Genomic DNA, 21,656 nt, shown 5'->3' with positions numbered 1-21,656 from the left:
TTGTTTTTGTCCTCTTCCAGCAACGTCATATATCACTTTAACGTGTGCATGTTCGGTTCTATGGTTTGTGCGGCAAAGTTGAAGGCCAAGCATTTTTTCTTAAGATCTCTTTGTTTTAAGATGCAACAATTTTCCTCCTGTCGTCTTCTCTTCCTTCTGCAACTCTTAATTATTTTTTCTGGTATTCATATTTATCGTGGGTGGCTATTCAATGGATCTCATGAGAGTTGAAGACCTTTCTTGTGCTGCGTCAAATCTCTGTTTTGCATGTATGTTGATGTTTCCCTTGAAAGTCATGTTTGTAAGAAAGACTCTATACACAATTTATCGCAGGAGCATAAAGTTGTCATGAGATTCTAAGACAGCGTATATGGAGTTTTTTTTTGATATATATAATTTTTAAGGGCAGTGGATAGCCCTCAGTTTTTCTTTTTATCGTTTCTTGTTTCATTCGAGGACTCTATTGATGTTTGATAGCTTTAGTCAGATAAACCTATTATGTGTTCTTTATAATTGAGATATAAGGCTATTGTTATATGAGAAAAATTGATATAATATTATATATATATATGATTAAATTTGTTATTATATTAATTATCTGATTAATGAATAGACATGTCCTATGAAGGGACATGTCTATTCATGGCCTTACTCTATATATAGATCTAAGAGGATGTTGCATTCGAAACACACATACCAATCTGGTAGTGCTTAGTACATTTGCAGCAGATCCGAAAAACCAACATGGTATCAGAGCCTAGTTGCAACTGAAGATGATAAAGAAAGAATTCAACTCAACAAAGATAACTAATTTCAAGCAAAAGAAGGTTGGGAGGGTCTCGCAAATTCAAGCTCTGGTGCTCTTCATTGGTCTTCCAACTACCTAAAATTGATAATCAAAAGATAAATTTCACTTATCAGAATTAATGTGCAATCAATTGCAACAGTACATGAAACGTCTTCCAATGATAGTGCATCCACATTGGAAGGTGCAGATACAAAAGATAATTGTAGTCTGGAGTACCAATGATGCCTCTGTCAATGAATTATATGTTGGAACTTAAACAAATCAGAATAAAAAGATATTGCACCCTGCATTGTTGAACAATGGTTCTGGTCACAAGATAATCTCAGCAAGGGCTTCAACATCATCTGCAAACAAATAGAGCTTTGAAAGGATGCATTTCACTCGATGGTAGTAGGTTTTGGACATTCAAATTCGCTTTGCCTATTTTATAAATTCTTAGTCTCTTGGCATCTCATGATGGAGTTCAGAATACGATGCGAATGATCTGCTATAATTAGACTATCCTACGTGGTTATCACCTTCACCTCCTTGGCATAGCAGATAAGGCATTTTTACCCCTATCGCATTGTCAAATAAATATTCTGATGTCGCTGTAAATTTGGATAAAATTCAGCTATCACATAAAATTTGGACAAAATTGTAAAAATTTGAAGAAAAAATCGACATTAAATTTTTACTTAAATAAATTTATTTGTTTTTAAATATAAGTAATATATCCACAAAACTATCAAAATAGTTTGGCATTGCTAAATAATTAAACTAAATAAGTCAACTTTATTTTAATAATAATATCATATTAAGTATCATTAAATTCAGAAGTTCAGAAAGGGTAAAAATTTGCTGAAATTTGAACTTCATGGATGAAATTCAGCGAATCTTGTGAATTAGGGGACCGCTATGATAATCATAGCCAAATCTAGTGTCGACTTGGATAAAGAAAAATAACATCAAAAGAATGACTGACATATGTCAGTTCCTTGATCACCAACTACTTCTAAAAGTTTTAATTAAAATGAAGAAAAAAGGTGATGATTAAATATATCTTTTGGTGGGTCTTTGAATATTATAAAAGACAAATAATTTACTATCCAAGGGGATGAAAAATAAAAAAGGTGAACCCTGATTCACTCGCAAAGGATACAATAAACCGCACACATCATCCATCCCAAGTAATATATATATATATGTGGTACATCCTAGTTGGCCTTCAAATTGGTAAGGTAAATAATTATTGTTGTTGGACTTCTACAATAATACTATATTTATATGAATATGGTGAAATAATATAGTTTGTATTAATGAATAATTTGATATGGCATACAACTTATGTATTATTATAAGTTTTGAATATGATTAGTAATAAACAAGAATGTCATTTGGACATCAAAGAATAGAATAATTATATTGCTTCGAGGCAAGGATCAGTATTACACCACTATAATGAATATCTGATTATTCCTAATATTATTATTATCTTTGAGAATTATAGTAGTCTCTCTTATTTTTGTATTTCGTTGAGTACTATAAAAACAATGTGCCTTGAACTTTTCCTCCGAGAATGTTATTGCAAGAAGAGGGAGATTGAGATTTAGAGGGAGCTTGGCATTTCATTAGAGGCAACCTTGAAAGAGAGCACATAGAGGATGTGATTCAGTCAACCTTCGATGATCTCGATCTTATTGATTCAAAGGGAGTAAACCGTGTTGAGATGAATTCTCCAGTGATTAATAAATTGTAGCAATCAAAAGGACTATGATTCATGAATATACCTCATGACTATGTGATTTTAACGAGCCTACCCCCTGTGTACATCATGAGGAAGTGACGACTTCCAAATGATGTCACTTGTATTTGTAGAAGTTATTGTAAGGTGATGATCTTACAATAACTTGCATTATAACAAATTGAGTATATGGTGAATGTCTTGCATCTCAACATTCTGGAAGGCCATTACTCAAAGAGTATTTGGTGAATATCATTAATATTCTAGGAGGCCAATACACTTGATATCAGATGTGATATCAAATCTTATTTTGAGTATTTGGTGAATATCACTGATATTCCAGAAGGCCAATACTCTTGATATCAAATCTGTTATCAAACTTTATTTTGAGTACTTGGCAAATATCTTTGATATTCTAGGAGACCAATGCTCTTGATATCAAATGTGATATCAAAACCTTTTGAGTACTTGGTAAATATCATGTGTTGATATTTTGAAAGATCAATACTTATGATATCAAATGCGATATCAAATGGTGCAAATCTTCTAAGATATCAAATGAGATATCCTTAAAATTGTTATTTGTAATATTAAGCTGAAGTAACATTTATTCTTATGTGGTTATCCTTCTAAGCTAAGAGGGAGTGTTGATATTTGATAGCTTCAGTCGGATAAACCTATTATATATGTGTTCTTTATATTTGAGATATAAGGTTATTGTTATATGAGAAAAATTAATCTAATAATATATATATATATATACATATGATTAAATTTGTTATTATATTAATTATAATGAATAGACGTATCCTATGAAGGGACATGCCTATTCATGGCCTATTCTCTATATATAAATCTAAGAGGATGTTGCATTTGGAACACATACCAATCTAGCAATGCTTAGTACATTCGCAGCAGATCCGAAAAACCAACAAACTCTCATGGGAAACTACTACAAAGATAATGGTGGAGCATTTTCAAAATGAATAGAGGAAATACATGAGATACAATCGCAAAAATATTATTTGTCAGGTGGCATCGATTTTTTTTATCATATAAGTATTCCTTTTACCTTCATCTATTTGAACTAGTTGTTAGGAATCTTCATTGTCAATGAGTAAAGGTATATATATATAACATTTTTTTTCTGAGTGTTGGGTAGTATTATAGTGGAGAATTTCATTGGGCCAGAATTTGCCATTAGTTTATTTTGTCCTTTTTCTAAAATCTCTAGTGTACGAGGTTGTGGTATCTCTTCAAAGATTCTAATTTATTTTGAGCAGACTGTGTAATAAAGAACTGTGTTTGTCAAGACTTTCAGCGGTCAACAAAGGAAGAGTTTCCGGAAATAATAAAGAAATGGAACTAGTTTGTGAAGCAGTTTTTGTGAGATGGAAGTCAATCCATGGAGCCAAATTTGAATCCGTATTATGTAATAGGAAGGGGAGATAAAATTAGCACATGTTAATTAATTCTTTAGATTATAAAAATAAGAATTGTGAAAGAGTCGGGAGATGGAATTTTTATCTCATTTGTACCTGACAGTTTTTTGTTTGACCTCGATTGCAATATCGAGTGGTAGACTCTTCTCTGGTGGTCAGTGTCCTCATGCTATGTGCAAAATGATTTGTGGTCTATCATGCCTATCTTCAAGACATTCTTGTTACATCTTGATTATTGGAACCTGGAAGATATTGAAATCCCTAGGCATGGAAATGCCCCCGACAAGTGTCGACCATGGTGGTGAGGTTGCTCTCTCAGCTCTAGAAGAAGCCCATTGTGGGGGTCAACCATTGTGTGGCATATATTGATAGGTACTCATCACTAATGCCCATGACCTTGTTGTGCTCTATGGTTGTTGATCTATCATATGTTGTTAAAGGCATGGATGTGTCCTTCAGTGACATAATATTGAAGGTACTATTGCACAAAAGCTTGAACTTGAGGAGTGTACACCTGCAAATCAGTGTCTCTCTTTAGAGATTAACAACATTGGAAGCTGTGGTGTTAAGTATTATTGTTATGATGATAAAATTTATATTGATGTCATGGGGATTAGAGGAACAAGTCAAAATCTCTTCTTTGAGTATATTTGTGTGGATATTGAGATTAGACCATAAAGAGATAAGTATATCTCTTGAATATTGATTTTTAAATAGTGATTGCTTTCATTAGTTAGTAATATCTCTCATGGTTGCAGGGTGCAACAAATAAGCAATGAGATGAATATTGCCTTGGTGATACATATTTAGAGGGAGACTATTCAGCTTCAAAGGGAGATTATGTGACAGAGGGCGATGTTCAATCCTTTGCAAGTTTATGCAATAGCCGGTCATCTAATTGTGGTAATTAAAGTTGTCCCTACTGAGAGGGAGTCTCTATTAAGTGAAAATCTCACATATTAAAGTTGTCCTTGCTAAGAGGTTATTGGTGTGGCTGGGCTTTTCCCTTCAAGTAGAAGGGTTTTCCATGGATAAATCTTTTGTGTTGTTTGTGCATTTTATTTACTTTTCTTATGTTGTTTATCTATAATGTAAAGTGTTGAATATTTGGAGCCTTGAATGGTCTTACACTCAGAATCTAAAGAGACCTTCATATGAAATATGACAAGAAAAATGCAATCTATTTATGTGATTGCTCAGTGTATTGTAATGAAGTCAAGTGAAAAGCCTTGTACTCAAACATTTTCCCATCAATAAAATAGATATTTTGTTGGTGTGGCTGGGTTTTTCCCTTCAAGTAGAAGGGTTTTCCCTATATAAATCTTTTGTGTTGTTTGTGCATTTTATTTACTTTTCTATGTTGTTTATCTAATTTTTGGGCATAAAACTTAACAAATGGTACGTCTAAAGTCAGGACATGCTATGCTATGGTACCAAAAACAAGGATGCAACCCATCCATCACTATGACCCCTGGATCCCATGTCATCCTAAGAGATATTGTTGCTTCTTCTTGTCGCACTACTCTAAACCAAACTTCTCCCTGCCTCAAATGGTTAACCCAACACAACCCAAGGCACTCATCTTATTAATTCCTAAATCCCATATCATCTTGTCAACACGATCTTGGGAGTCGTAATTGTGGTCCATCCATCCACTATCGTCCTATATCATCCAACTGCACAGGTATAGCACTTTGCCTATGCCAACAAATTTCGAATATGCATAAAACTAACTCTTCATGTCTCCAAATGTCATTGTCATAACCCGGATCAGAAACAAGTATATCAACAATGTAGTCATTGTGCCTTTAGATTGGAAGCATAAACATCTCATATGGAATATATTGCAACATGTGTTGTCCCAACCCGTCTACCTGCAACTCACTAACCCATGTAGGCCAAGTCAAATCTGAAAATGTACTAATTTCCAAGCAGGGCAGCCACTAATAACTTGAATATTCCATGAATATATCTCTGATGTTGCTGATCCAATACAAATGTCAATAGACTGTCAAACTATCATCTTCACTATTTAGAGGTTTGTCATCAAGTGAGTTCTCAGAATTTGTATCACTTAGTTCGTCCTCTAACTCATAATATTGTTAAAACATGCAACTGCTTTTGTAAAAATCAGAACTTGTGTTTGATTCTTGCTGGTCCTTATGGCCTTCATTAGCATAACATACCTCGTTAGGATGGAGAATGGTGGAAACATTGTGCTTACTTTTATACTCACACATGGTATTGATTCCTTCAACAATTTTACCATCTCTATAGTTCTATATTAGAGAAGTGGGTCATACTTGGCTGAAGACAAAGTTCATCTACCTCTTTTTCTTTGTCTTCTCCAAGTTTGATAGCAAGTTCCCTATCCGCTAAGAGCTGCAAGTAATCTGATTTCATCATTTCAAATGCTTCTTTGGTTTCTTGTAGTTGCATGTTAGTGACTTCACATGAAACCCCTATTGCCTGTCATCACTTTGAGTTTTCCACATATGTTCTTCAATGAATTTGTGAGAGTTATTTGCCCTTGTTAACACTTGTACAAGATTTTCTTTTGTAACTAGTAACCTGTCCATCAAATCTTGCAGCGATAAAGGTTTGTGTTCAAATTTACCAAAGTAATAAGGGCTGGCAGGTAACAGATTTGCTGATTTATCCTCAACTATTGGAGCAATATAATCATCATACTTAATTGTTTCTACAGCTAGTGTCATGCACTCTTCTTGAGGTGTTAATGGAATAGCCTCACGTTTGTATATGGATTCATCAATGGATTTCTCCCCTTCACTAGTTTTGTTGATAGAAATCGATATTTCACCAATTAAGAGCTTAGAATACCACTCATTTGTTATGATGGGTTCTTTCATAATATCATCCTCGGCTGGTTGGAAATCAACAATCAATTTGCTTTCAAGTATTTTTTATTTCAGCTTGTACCTCATAACCAATTCTTTACTTATAAATGCTTTTGTCCTTGCCAATGTTTGGTTGCATTAGCTCTTCTTCTATATTGGCTCCACAATGATAATTAAATGCCCAATGATCATGACAGGCAAAGCAAATCTGTTCTCTTCTCATTTGGATCTTGCTCATTTTCGGAAACCCTGCAACATGTGCGCCAATTGCATTTAATTTTGCTTCAACCTGTTGTTGTTTGTACTTCTCAATTTTTGGATCACATTGATTGATCACCTTGCTGACCAATTTATAGTCAGTTTTTGAAGTATCTTGTTCTTGCCTTAAAATTGCTAACAAAATATGTATAAGTGGCTGAAAATGAGCATCCTTCTCATTAATTGTCATAACCATAATATTTTCCATAGCTGCAATAACGTCTGCATTGTGTTCCTTCCTGATAGTGCCTGAGAAATGTTGAAACATGGTATGTATTAACTCATGCAATCCCAAGTCAAGCAATAGATAGTGCAATTTGATTTCTACAAATGATAGTATGGCTACCCTTCTAGAGAAATGACAACTGCTGATGTCTCCAGGTTTCTGAAAACTATCAACAATTAACTTAAGTAGCTCCTTCATTATGTCTTGTTCATAAGGTTCTTGAGGTGCTAAAATTCTTGTAACCTCCATCAAACAAGAAATAGCCAATAAGCTTATCTCGCTATCTCAGTGCTTCAGCCACGTATGGGATTCAAAGCAGGTACTATAGGAACAAGAGCAATTTGCAATAAATCCAAGGTGATTCCTCAACCATGCTTAAACATCCTTTCGATTTAATCAAAGTGATGAGATTATGTTCCCCTGTTTTTAATTCCGACCCCAACTTGCTACATTTTTCATAAAGTACTTTGGTCAACCTGGTTTTTTATGCCATTTTTTTAAATACACAAATTTGATGCCACTAAAGTTGCACTTTTGACCGCTCTTATTTTGTCTATTCTTTTTCTCACAAGAAATTCATCAAACAGCTTGTATGCTTCTGAATATACAATGATATTGACAGCAGTAAGAAAATACCTTAAATACCAATAACACTCAGAATCTTATTTCCTTATGTTAAAAGTATTGCATTGCTCAGAGAAATGATTTACAGCTACTGGTATGGTGTCTGAACACTTGTTTAGCTGCCCAGCTTACCCAAACAGTTACTTTCCTCTGTTCTATATTATGACCATGTCCATGGAACTGTCAGATTCCTTGATAGCAATATGGAACTTCTCTCAATCAAATGAATGCCACAAGGTTTGCTCCTTCCAAATTCACGCTAGCTGGCCTATATTGGATATGCAAGTCATGGCAGCATTCCATATTAATTAGACTTGGGTAATCATTAAACCTACAAAATATTACAATAAAACCCTAATGCATAAGATAGTAAATACAGCACATAATTTATATAATGGAACATACAGACTAAACACAATATTCCATAAACAAGGAACTGGAAACTGTATTATAGCTTAGTATTGTGATGTAAAGATTTTGACTGATAAACATTTGATGCAGAATCTAACACTGCCTGTTCCTTCACAGCTTTTTAAACTTCTCGGTATAAGATAGGCATTCTAGTACAATATCTCGTCTCTCTGTCAAGTGATTCAGACATTTCATTTTTCCCTTCTCTATCCTTGACAGTGGTAAAATCTTTTGTAGAAGATTCATCCACCTCTTTGCCATTCAAATTATTGTGGTTTTGTACCATCATAGCCTCCCCTAAGGAATGAAATCATTACCTTAGCTCAGTCTGGAAATGATCACATGTTGGTGATTACCCACAATATCACAAGCTCTGTCAACAGTCAGCCAACTTCAACCTCTTATCCTGTATACAACTTGAGGGATGCTCAAACAATTCCCTGTATGACTTAACACCTCAAGGAGGGCATTCCGAGTACATTTCACCTAGGAGAGTCTTTTCTCCACAATGAATGACTCTGAATGCTATTTGAACCCAACCAAATGCCACTATGGTCAAGCAACCATGGCTTTTTCCTCAACGACAATACCAACAACCCATGCCAATAACCCTGCAATCTCTACAAAATGATGTTAAATGTCTAGTCTTCGAATGCTTGGAAAACTTTGTAACATAGTTAAACTTTCAGTTGATGTCATGGCAAACTCTGAACGAAAATACCCCTCACACGACTGGGTTTTTGTCCAGTCCGTCTATCTAGAGGTTGTCCTATAGATTTGTAGTCCCAAGTGTGACCAGGTAAATTTCTTTTGCAAGTGCTTTCAGAATTCCTGATACACCAAAATTCCTGTACACAACAAAACGTGTCATGTTGTGGTTGTCCTGTCATTTTCCCTGTAAAAAATTATGTTGATTCTGATGTCACTTGATAATATTCTTGTCGCCAAACACTTCTATGTTCGATCATTCAATTATGATTTTTTTGCAGGTTTGTAAGGTTCCGTTGTGAACTCTCTAGTGTTGTAATGTGAAGCGTCACTCTACAGACTTCCATGCTAGCTTAATGTAACCATTGAACCCCATGTATTCCCTTCCTTGTCTAGTTGTTTCCAATCATCATAGCAAAGAGTAGATCCAAGTTCTATGTTACCTTTATTGACAACAAGTGTCTAGTAATGCTCAAAAATAAGTCTTTGTTGGAAGAAAGAAACCGCCAAGAAAATAGCTTATTTTGTGGGAATATTTAAAAATACTTAATTGTCAAAGCCAATGCTAGTAAAAGAACTGCTAACACAAGTACTTGGTTATTCTTGATAAGAGTTGCACATTCTTGGCTCTCTGTGAGATGTCATCCATCAGTACTCTGTGTGCTTGCTTTCCCAACTGTAAGAGTTGAGACAACCATTTAAGAGGGGCAACTTTGTTTGTTCGATGATCTCTATTCAAAGACATAAGTTTGAAGACTTATATTCTCTGTCGCGGATTATATTTGATATTTGTTGAGATGGTTTGGCAATGATATAACTTGTTCGACAACGTATACTCTTCCCAGATTGTCTTGACTCTTCAACGACTGTTTGCAGCAAGACAACTTCACAACAACTTTGGACATACAATAAACTGCTAACAATCACCAGGAGGATGAATTAGGATTATTATTTTGTATCTACACACTTTTCACAGGATTTTAACTTGTTTGAGTTTATCAAAGGCCCACATATAACTTCCACTCAAATACCTTGTAGTATTTTTATCAATATGGAACTGCCGCTCCAGAATCAAGGATGAAGCCCATGAGTATTATATTGAAAATCTTAAGCATAGCTTCGGTCAATATATTAATATCTTGCTTATGGAAAAACTCTTGCCGTTCAAAGATTAATGCCAACCATAATATAATGTGCTCCAAATCTGAATAACACTTGAAACAATATTTTGGGCCCCCATTAAATTATAATATCTCTAATAAAAAATTCAAGGCTGCGATATCTTGTTTTTTCAACTTTTCTCTAATTATGCTTCACAGGTACTCTTAGATTAAAATCTTTCAGTAAATATGTTTCTGATGAAACCTCTAACTATGCCCAATAGGATGGCAGATTTGATGCTTTGATACCACTGTAGTATCCCACTAGATATTTTTACCAATTTCTTCGCAAAAAAAAAATTGCAGAATATATACCAGAGAATCCGTGCAATTAAATCCAGCAAATAACCAACAAATACTCATATAAAATCCTCCGATTTTTTATTGCATTATACGATCAGCAATACAATAACATATTAGAAACCCAATTTTAAATATCGTGCCAACAGTCAAATTGGAAGAACAATAAAAATGCACTACTAACTTCAGATGTCAATTCACCACAGTTGATACTGTACCAAGTTTGCATCCAAATCACCACGAGAATCCTAAAGGGGTTGCCTCCTCAAGTTCTGAAATCTGAAAGTCGAGCTTCCACTTTCTCAAAGAGAAATCTGAAAACAATCTGAATCCAAACATGCTGAAAAATAAACTGTCTTCCTTCTTTTAATGCTCAAAGATGTGACCCTTAAAACTTCCTTTCCTGTTCTTTTGTCTTATATTCCTCCTTTGTCACTTTTTTGCCCACTTTATAATATTAAATTGTTTTTTTTTATAAATTTACACTATGCTCGCATAAGTCAACTTTAATATTACATGAATATGTCCTTAAATTTCCTAATGTCTCGAAAAGGGGATATGACAACTTCATTCTGAGGTTTTCGAAGGTCCACACAGTCTTTGGTCCATATTTTTGGCAATTTGCAGCAGCGTTTGTCTTTTTCTTGCGGCCACATCATCAATCAACTAGCCACGTCCACATTGTTGATTTTGACAAAAAAAAATTGGTTTTTTCTAACTACAACCTCGTATTGTTTTGTTTGTTAGCAGTACTTGTTAGACATCTAAATGAAACCCAATTTGTGTTTTTTCTAGAATTATTAGCAATTTTATTTCTGGGCAGCCTCTGTTTTATTGTGCAACCCTAAATCCAATTTTTTTTGGATTCTGACATAGGGTTTTCTGATATTTCAAAAACTAAATCTGATAGTTTTAATATTTTTTCCTTTAAAAAAATTAGGGAGGATTTTTAATAATATTTTCCTCAAAAATTATCTAATGGGCTTTCGTAATTTTTTCCTTAAAACAATTCAGTTGGGTTTTACCATTTCTCTCAAAAAATGGAGTTTTGTATTCTCTGATCCGTATCTCTGCTTCTATTTGGTTTTGACTGATTTTTTTACCTCAAAAATCATGTTCGGTTTTGATCAAATGTTTCACCTCAAAATTTGTGTTGGGTTTTCGTCAATTTTTCGCCTCAAAATTCATTTCTAGTTTATGTAAACACAAAGTTCACATGGGATGTATTTTCAAGGATTTTACTGTTTTTTGGAGAAAAACGATGCTTTGTACTCTTCAATCATAGAATTTTGCAGTCAATTTTGGGGCATTCTCAATATGTATCTCTATTTTTAGGGAAGGGTCGGGTTCTTCTGTGATGATTTCTGGTCAGTTGTTTTGGAGATTCTAGAAGGGTCACTGAAATTCTGTGGCGGGCTCTACTATTACACCAGAATGTCATTCTCAAGAAGGGAACCACCCTGTCCTATTTTTTCTTTGGCTACTTTTGGTCATTAACATTCTATAGATCCAAGTCTCAGCAACAGTAGAAAGTTCTGATGTATTTGTGACCACAAGACCTGTATAGCCTTTTGTAGAGTAGTATGATGACCATTACTACAATGGTCATCTTAGAATCTATATTTGGATTCAGATATTTTTAGTATTTTAGTCCGCTTTTTTTAGTGTCACTACCTTTAGCAACTTCTACCGTGTAACTTGTTATTTAAGTAGTCCAATCAAATAAAAAGTTGTTTACAATTCCTCATGGTGCTCTTTGTAATACTAGAGAAAAGGAGACCAATCAAAAAGAAAAAGAAATTGCAAATGCAGAATACACAATACTATATAGAATATACTGTAAACTAGAAAGAGGAGGGGAAAATATTTTTATGACACAAAAGAAAATTACAGAAGACAGCCAATCAAATTTAAAGATTAAAGCTAACCCCTACTCAGTAACTAAACGAACTACATCGATATAAGGCTTGAATTGAATTTACAGCCCATCCAAACTTATCAATTCTAGCTAACCAACAGATTTAATAAGTAAACTAACTACATCAAAACATAGTTAATTTACACCTCATGGAAAAAATGAAAATTGCACACACAAACAAGAAAACAATAACAACCTATGAAGAACATGCTAGACCAGACAAGTAAATTTCTTGAGGATGCTGCCAAACTAATGACAAAGATGGGCAAAATGAAAAAAATCAAGAACTGATATTTTTCTTCATTTTGTTAGTCTGCTATATTTTCATAAACTAAAATACCACAGAGAATATGCTAAGGGCAGTCACACTTACGCTCATTCAACATCTTGGCCACATCACTGTTACTGTATCCTTGTACTGTGACATTTCCATTACTCATAAATTCAGCATTATTGTTGCTACTAATGTTTGTCACTGGAAGACCAACACGATCAAAGGATGGCATGTTCGAAATAGATCCATCCTTTTCTCCATTATCATTTGGAAAGGAACCTAATTGATCAAAACGGTCTGTAAAAATAACATTTTAGCCTGTCAACATGTCCAAACTACTGGCAAACTTATGACTTCTACTATTCCATCAACAAGAACGCATGTCATAAATCTTTGGTAAAATAAAAAATAGTTTTACACCACTATAAGGCAGGGAATTGAAAAATACCCCTTCTGAATAAATGCCATTTCTTCAATACTTGAAGCGTATTTCAAAACTACTTATTGCCAATTACATTTCACTAATAAAACAAAAAACATAATGAAAACTTAGTATGCAAATTTGACATGTATTTGAGGATAGAGTAGCAACGATAAAAGAAGGTTACTATTCATATTTTAACTACAAACCCTGTTAATACACATGGACAGAATAAACAAGACAATTTAATTATTTGAAGATTCCAAATGGTCAGCTAGCTTATCCAGCTTCCTCCAGCCAATCGTACTTCCGAATTTTTTACAAATCTGATATATGTTGGCCACCCGATCATAACCATTACAAGAATACTCACATCACATGTCAATATAACTAGCAATAAGGCAATGCTTTTTTTTAATTCCAACATCTAGCTTATTATATTAACAGAGGCGGTATCACTCCTACAAAAAAAATAGATACAGTACAATATGTCTTTCTTTCAATCTAACATCCAAAACCATACAAATAAGTGCACTGTATGAAAATTGTATGGAATTCAGAAATGGCTTTCCCAAAAATGATAGGAACAGGGGAAAACACAATCTTTATAGACACATTACTTAAGCACTGCAATAATAAAAGCGCAGACTACAAAGTACTAAACAACTAATTTTTTCTTGATAGATCGAAATCCTTCCTAGTATGATATTATTTTAGATAAATTGGGCAATTAACAGAAAAAAAGATGGCTATGCTCTCAAAAAACAATGCTCTGCACACGAAGAACAATATGAAAAATAATGGGAAAATTCAGAATCAGATCTTTTTCTTCTACAAAACAAAGTACAGCTCTGCTCTATCTAAACAAGGTATTCTGTTAACCTCAAATCGATTTTCTGTCCTTTCAAAGGAGCATGTTATTGTTTCTAGGGTTCCTGCTTCCCTAGAACAGACTGGGGCTCCAAGTTTTCCCCCACCGAGGAAAATTTTAGGAATGCAAGGGCAAAATTCCTCTTCAAAATTTTGGCACAACAGTAAACAAAGGATCCTTAGTTCTGTAAAGTCTCCTTCGGTTGAGGTTTCTTCCGAGGGTTGGCAGTTAGTGAGAAATCTCAAAGAAAAGAAAACCCAAAATAGGGTTCGTCCAATCACTAAAGATCTTGGGAAGAAAGAGGATATTTGTGCAATACCCATTACCAATACAATGCCTAGTTTTTCTTTGGGGGCTAATATTCTCCCTTTAAGAAAAGCCCCTGTTGCAAACTTGCAACCTTCAAACCTTGCATCTTGCATCTTGGTGACCCCCATCACTCGCGCAGCCTCCTCAAATCTTCTTAATGCCGCACAAAATCAGGGCCTCCAAAGAATATGAAGACATTTGCTAACCCTAAGTTTGTAGAATGCCCCAACCCCATGAATAAAGACGTTAGTACAATGATAATAAGAAGTTCATACTTTGAAGGTCTATGAGAACACTACCACAAATATGGTGTCTAAACAAAGTGGGAAGGAAATGGTCTCTTTGGGTTTAGTGTCATCAAATGGCTCGAGGATTCCTACAAAAATCAGGAAAATATTACTACTCTAGATGTAGGTTTCCTTTTCATTGATTGCAAGAAAGTCATATTAAAACGTAGATTTCTATTTGGTGCGCCAAGATATTGTAATGGACATCTATTAATATTTTATCATTGGAAGCAAAATTTTAACCCTAAAAACCATAGTTGGCTTGGCACACTCGCAGAGTAATCAGCAATTAGCAGGAAATCACCGAGTTTTCTTAGCCAACATGTAAATGGCAAAAAAGCTCACCATTTTAAAAACTCGGCTCCTCCAAAAAACTCGCCAATTAATTGCCAAAATATCAGTGAGTTTCATGATTTTTCTTTAAACACTCGACTATGTGTTTGCAAGAGTGATATAGGCCAGAAATGCTCATTTTTTCAACACCAGTTTTCTATTGTGCGATCAAAGGCTTGAGGAGGGGAGAAAAGAAGGGTTCCAAGGTATTCTTAGGTGATTGCAAGTGATTCAAAGCGGATTTGGGTGAATTTGAAGAGAATTCTATCCGGCTTTAGAAGACAAATCACTTTCCCAAGTAGGTTTGCTGAGATTGTTTTTAAAGTTTTAAAAATAGTTCTATTGTTTTCTTGTTGCTTGTAAATGAAGTCAAATCATTTGAAAGCATTTCAACTCTATGTCTGAATCATTTGAAAGTCATTCAGCTCTATGTTTGACATTTTTTTTGAAGGATATGTAAAAAAATTTAAATACAAACCCTAGTTGTTCGTTTAGTTGTTTAGTAACTTTAGTTCATACTCATAGATCTAAGTTCTAAGTTCTAACTTTGTTTATTCATTTTTTTATAAATTTATGTGTAGGGCAGCGACTGAGCATTTAAAAAGCATAACAAGTTCACAAGAAGAGTGGCCACAAACTCCATGCCATCTGGATGTATAGGCACTCAGCCTAGAAATGCAAGAGATCAAGCATGGTGGTATGCCTATGAAACTCCAAATGATGTTGGGAAGGTTATATGCATTCCATGTGAAAAACTTATTTCTAGAGGCATAAACCGCTTCAAATACCACCTTGCAAGCATAAAAAAACATGATTCAAATCCTTGTCTCAAAGTAACTAAAAAAGAAAAAAGATTCATCAATGCCCTACTTGCAGCTACTGAAGAGAAAAAACTGAATAGGGAGAGGGTGGAATTAGCTATGACGGCAGCCATAGCTGAATCTCAAGAAGCTCCTTTTGATATGCAAGAAGAAGAAGAAGCACTTGAAAACATATCAAGATCTCTTCATGGCCCACAGATCCACAAACAAATTGCCTCTTTTGCCGGTTTCACTTTTTCTACATTTCCTAGTTCTTCATCACCACGCGCATCAAGGATAGGGAGTTATTTTGTGTCCAGGAACACAGTTGGATCACAGCCATCATTAAAGGGCACTGGATGGAACAAGGAGGTGCATGAGCAAATTGATATTGCAGCAACTGATTTTTGGTTTTTCAACAATCTCTCAATGTATGTGGCTAATAGTCCCTACTGGTTGACTTTGGTGAATGCAATTTCAATATCGGGCAAAGGGTACAAGCCGCCTTCTCGCAAGGATTTGAGTGGAAGGTTAGTATTTTACTATTTAGTAATTGTAAATAATTGTGATTCACTTTAGTTCATTGTTATATTTTAAATCTTAATTGTTATTTCATATTTTTTACTAACACTTTATTACACCTAAATTTAATAGGTTGCTTGACAATGCGGTTGATAGGGCAAGAGTATTGATAGAAGACCAAGAGTAAGAGTGGAAAATATATGGCTGCAAAATTCTATCTGATTGGGTGGACAGATGGAAGAAGTAGAACCGTTATTAATTTTTTGGTTGCTTGCAAAGATGATGTGGTGTTTTGGAAATCTGGTGATGCCTCCAACAAAGTGAAAATGCACACACACATTGGCTTTAATGTTGGAGAATGTTATCACAGAGGTGGGAGTAGAGAATGTGGTACAAATCATCACTAATAATCCAGCAACAGATGTGGCAGCAGGTAAATTTATTTTTTATGAATGTAATGCTATGGTATTATTCAATTTAGATTTGATGTAAATATGGAAAGTTTGTAACTAATTATTGATTTTTTTACTAATCTTTTAGGTAGAATCCTCCAAGAGAGGCATTCCACACTTTTTTGGTCACCCTACGCAGCACATGTCCTTGACCTTCTTTTGGAGGACATAGGAAAACTTGATTAGGTGAGTCCAGTTGTGGAAGATACTAGGCAAGTCACCAAATATATCTATAATCACCCATGGGTTCTCAGTTTGACAAGAAAGACCACTAAAGGCAAAGATTTGGTGAGGCCCGCTATGACAAGGTTTGCAACGGTGTTTTTGACTTTGCAAAGTATTCTCGGCCACATATTGGCTCTGAAACAAATGTTTGTGTGTGCTGATTTGTGATGTCCCCACTTTAGTAGTTGACCAAGTGTGTGTGCGTTAGCTTAGTTCTACATGGCCCCGAGGGCTAACGAAGGGTTTAAAAAGAACAGAGTGTTTTGGCCTATTCATCTCCAATTTGGGCCAAAACGGAGTTGATTTACTCAATTTCAAGCATACTTACTATTTTTAGTAAGTCAGCAAGACATAGGGAAGGCTAGTTTTGGTGATTGAATTTGATACTCCGCGGCGAGAGCTTTCCGACAAGCTATCACTCATGCTATTTGGAATCCGAAAGCTAATATATTTTTATGCCTGAAGTATTATTAAAGTAACAATTCATTTAGTTGTAAAATATTAAAGTGTTACTTCGATATTGAATTTTATGGGGATGTGTGCAAATCAAAAGGGGCGCCTAAGCAAGGCATAAGTGATTATTTTAATATGTTTTATATCGCACATCTTTTATCCCACATTGCTCATTGAGTGGAATAGACCCTTGGAGAAAGAATAAAAGGGAGCGTTACTGGCTTCATTCGGCAAGTGGAATATGAGAAGAAAATTGATGTGTGAGTTGCAGATCCCTTCTTGGCATTAGAGGACCTCTATCCTCTCTTGTGACATTCTAGACGTCATTCCCTTGGGGTTTGGCCTTTGGAATTCATTTCTATCAGCTTCATTAACAGGCAGATTGGGTACATTTTCAACTATAGGTGGATTGGGTGTTTGCTCATATCATTCCTGCTTCTTGTTTGATGCTTATGCCATTGTAAAAGGATGATATTATGAGGGTCTTGGACTGATTGAAGGCAGATTTACTGTAGCACAGCACTATTCATATTATTGTAGCAGCAAGATGGGAAGTCATTACTGGAAAATTATGTTATAATGCTAGAGTAATTAGTGAGTTGAAAAGTCTGCTATGTATTTGATTTTATTAGTTGAAAATTAATATTATTTTAGCAATAGTTCAATCTTCAATTTGCATATTATTATAAATTCCTTCTTGTTCATGTTATGTGGTTTCAAATCTATGCAAAGACATAAAAACAAACATTTATTTTATTTTCGGAGCCATAAAAGGGTTTAAACATTTAACAGAGAAATTAAGAGTTGGATGCAAATTATTTGACTAAATTCCTATTAGCAATTGGTTCAATTTTTGGGCAATTCTAAAGTGTCCATTACATGATTAGGTTGCTTCACCTTACTCAAAGAAGCCCAAAGGAGAGGCTGTGGCATGGATAGTCTTTGATGATAGTTTTTTTGCAAAGGCTATGGAGATTGTGGAGGTAACTTCAAGAATCAAAACATTATTTTTTTAGTTGATTCAGGTTTAATTATTAATTCGTAACTTAATATGTTATTAACTAATTTGTATTATTCAAATTTTAAATGTAGATTTCTATGCCCCTTGGTTAGAGTCTTGCGCATACGTAATGGGCAACAATCTCCAATGGAAGGTCTTTATGAGGCCATGAATAAGGCCAAAGAGGCTGTTAGAAATTACTATCATGCGGACCTACTCAAATTTGACCCCATCTGGAAAATAATTGATATGAGGTGGAACAATATGCTCCACCAACCCATTCATGCAACAGGCTACTTCCTCAACCCCAAATTCAAGTACTATGATTGTCCTTGAGATTTTACCAAGACTTCGTTTTACCTTACTTTTTAAGGTTGTGTAGTAAGACTTGATATCATTTTCTATTTGTTTTAGGGCTGATGATTCCTACTCAGATTCCAATGGAGAGGTCATGGAAAGTCTCTCTAAATGCATTGAGAGAATGATATCCAATGAAGCAGAGAGAGATTGATGTGTGAGTTGCAGATCCGTTCTTGGCATTAGAGGACCTCTATCCTCTCTTGTGACATTCTAGACGTCATTCCCTTGAGATTTGGCCTTTGGAATTCATTGCTATCAGCTTCATTAACAAGCAGATTGGGTACATTTCCAACTATAGGTGGATTGGGTGTTTGCTCATATCATTCCTGCTTCTTGTTTGATGCTTATGCCATTGTAAAGGGATGATTTTATGAGGGTCTTGGACTGATTGAAGGCAGATTTACTGTAGCATAGCACTATTCATATTATTGTAGCAGCAAGATGGGAAGTCATTACTGGAAAATTATGTTATAATGCTAGAGTAATTAGTGAGTTGAAAAGTCTGCTATGTATTTGATTTTATTAGTTGAAAATTAATATTATTTTAGCAATAGTTCAATCTTCAATTTGCATATTATTATAAATTCCTTCTTGTTCATGTTATGTGGTTTCAAATCTATGCAAAGACATAAAAACAAACATTTATTTTATTTCCGGAGCCATAAAAGGGTTTAAACATTTAACAGAGAAATTAAGAGTTGGATGCAAATTATTTGACTAAATTCCTATCAGCAATTGGTTCAATTTTTGGGCAATTCTAAGGTGTCCATTACATGATTAGGTTGCTTCACCTTACTCAAAGAAGCCCAAAGGAGAGGCTGTGGCATGGATAGTCTTTGATGATAGTTTTTTTGCAAAGGCTATGGAGATTGTGGAGGTAACTTCAAGAATCAAAACATTATTTTTTTAGTTGATTCAGGTTTAATTATTAATTTGTAACTTAATATGTTATTAACTAATTTGTATTATTCAAATTTTAAATGTAGATTTCTATGCCCCTTGGTTAGAGTCTTGCGCATACGTAATGGGCAACAATCTCCAATGGAAGGTCTTTATGAGGCCATGAATAAGGCCAAAGAGGCTGTTAGAAATTACTATCATGCGGACCTACTCAAATTTGACCCCATCTGGAAAATAATTGATATGAGGTGAAACAATATGCTCCACCAACCCATTCATGCAACAGGCTACTTCCTCAACCCCAAATTCAAGTACTATGATTGTCCTTGAGATTTTACAAAGACTTCGTTTTACCTTACTTTTTAAGGTTGTGTAGTAAGACTTGATATCATTTTCTATTTGTTGTAGGGCTGATGATTCCTACTCAGATTCCAATGGAGAGGTCATGGAAAGTCTCTCTAAATGCATTGAGAGAATGATATCCAATGAAGCAGAGAGAGACCTTGTTGTGACCAAACAACAAGTCTTTATGGAATCAAGGGGTAATTTGTTTTCTTCTACGCTAGCAAAGAGAGCAAGAGCTACTCAAGCACAAAGTAAAGCATCAAACTTTAAAACTTTCACAAATTGATAAGTTGTGTTTTTTGATTATCTTTTTCCATTGCTTTATAAGTTTTTATATTTTGTTTTGCAGATGATTGGTGGACAAGTTGGGGTGGCAATACCCCCAATTTAAAGAATTTTGCTCTCAGAGTCCTATGTCAACATTATAGCGCATCCCATTGTGAGTGCAATTGGAGCTTATTTGAGTCCATCCACACAAAGAAAAGAAACAAAATGACTCAAAGATGGCTTAATGACCTTGTTTATGTGCGTTATAATCTTAAGTTGCGCATAAAAAGGGCACAGAGTTCAACACTACCTGGTCCACTTGATCTAGAAGAGATAGATCCTTATTCTGATTGGATGGCACAAGAGCTAGGAAAATTGTTTTCACCGGATGAGATCGCTGATTTGGAGAGGCAAGCCATTGAAGGGGGTGTTGAAACAAATTTTTATTTCACGAGGGATGACATTGACGAGAAGGACGATGATGATTCAAGCTGAGAGGAGGAGGCATTACCAGTGCCATATATAGGAGGAGATACATCCTCTTCCAGGATGTCGAGCCAGTTAGTAGGGATGTCGAGCCAGGAGGCATAGCCATAGACTTTACAATCACGCAGCTCATGCCCAATCCCAATGCGGGGCACTTCTTTGAGGACTAGACCCCCTCGTTTTCCTGCTAGTAGAGCTGGAAAGAGGAAGATGTGATTGTATTGATGTATTTAGTATTTACTTCTAGTTTGACAGATTGAAACCATTTACTATTATGCTTCCCGCCTTTAGCATTCTGCATGAGAATGCGATTTTGTACCCACTATGCATTTATATATATCTAAACTCTACTTGTTTCTTTTGTGTTCTCTTCAATTAGCTTATTAGATGCATCTTCTCATTAAATTTTGCAAAAAAAATGTATTTTTAATTAAATTTTAGCGGCTTTTTAAGGTTCCTGAGTTTTCCCGAGTGTTTTTTTTTAAATAGCCGAGTTTTACCCAATTAAACTTTTGGGGGGCTTAGCGAGTTGTTGTTGAGCCCGAGTTTTCCAATTATGCTAAAAACCATAAGGAAAACAAAGAACTTAGATGGCTTCTTATCCCCCATTTTCCAGTAGAGTTGTTGCATAGTCATATCTTAATTAAAATTGAGGATTTGCTAGGTGGTTGCTCTTCATCTAGCATCAAAATCATTATAAACTTTGACTCCAACCTAAACTGAAACCAATCAAAATTATTGCCAGTCGATCAATTTATCTCCTTAACCCTAAACCCTATACAGGAGAATTAATAATATAACAGTTTTTAGTGATCCAAGTACCCATGATAACAATAAGATGTATCCATCCACCAAAACTAAAACTAAATCATCTTCACTCGAGGATAACATAACCATTAACATTAATATATATAT

General features: G+C 34.9%; 1 protein-coding gene across 4 annotated transcripts in view; it reads right to left on the bottom strand.

Annotated features, from left to right (window-relative positions):
• The window catches only part of LOC149566050 (uncharacterized), a 93,216-nt gene that overhangs the window by 18,156 nt on the left and 53,404 nt on the right, over nt 1-21,656 (bottom strand). For 2 of the 4 annotated variants that reach the window (XM_089819486.1, XM_089819488.1), the window contains exon 3: nt 12,810-13,007. In XM_089819486.1, coding sequence (XP_089675612.1) covers nt 12,810-13,007 — 198 coding nt within the window. The remainder of the gene's footprint in view (nt 1-12,809; nt 13,008-21,656) is intronic. The other 2 variants (XM_089819487.1, XM_089819489.1) reach the window with 1 other exon arrangement.

This window comes from Cupressus sempervirens, chromosome 3, assembly GCF_028749045.1.
Source record: "Cupressus sempervirens isolate cs-2001-9-10 chromosome 3, ASM2874904v1, whole genome shotgun sequence".
In the NCBI taxonomy this organism is placed as follows: Eukaryota; Viridiplantae; Streptophyta; class Pinopsida; order Cupressales; family Cupressaceae; genus Cupressus; species Cupressus sempervirens.
This window is presented reverse-complemented; position numbering and strand designations above follow the sequence as displayed.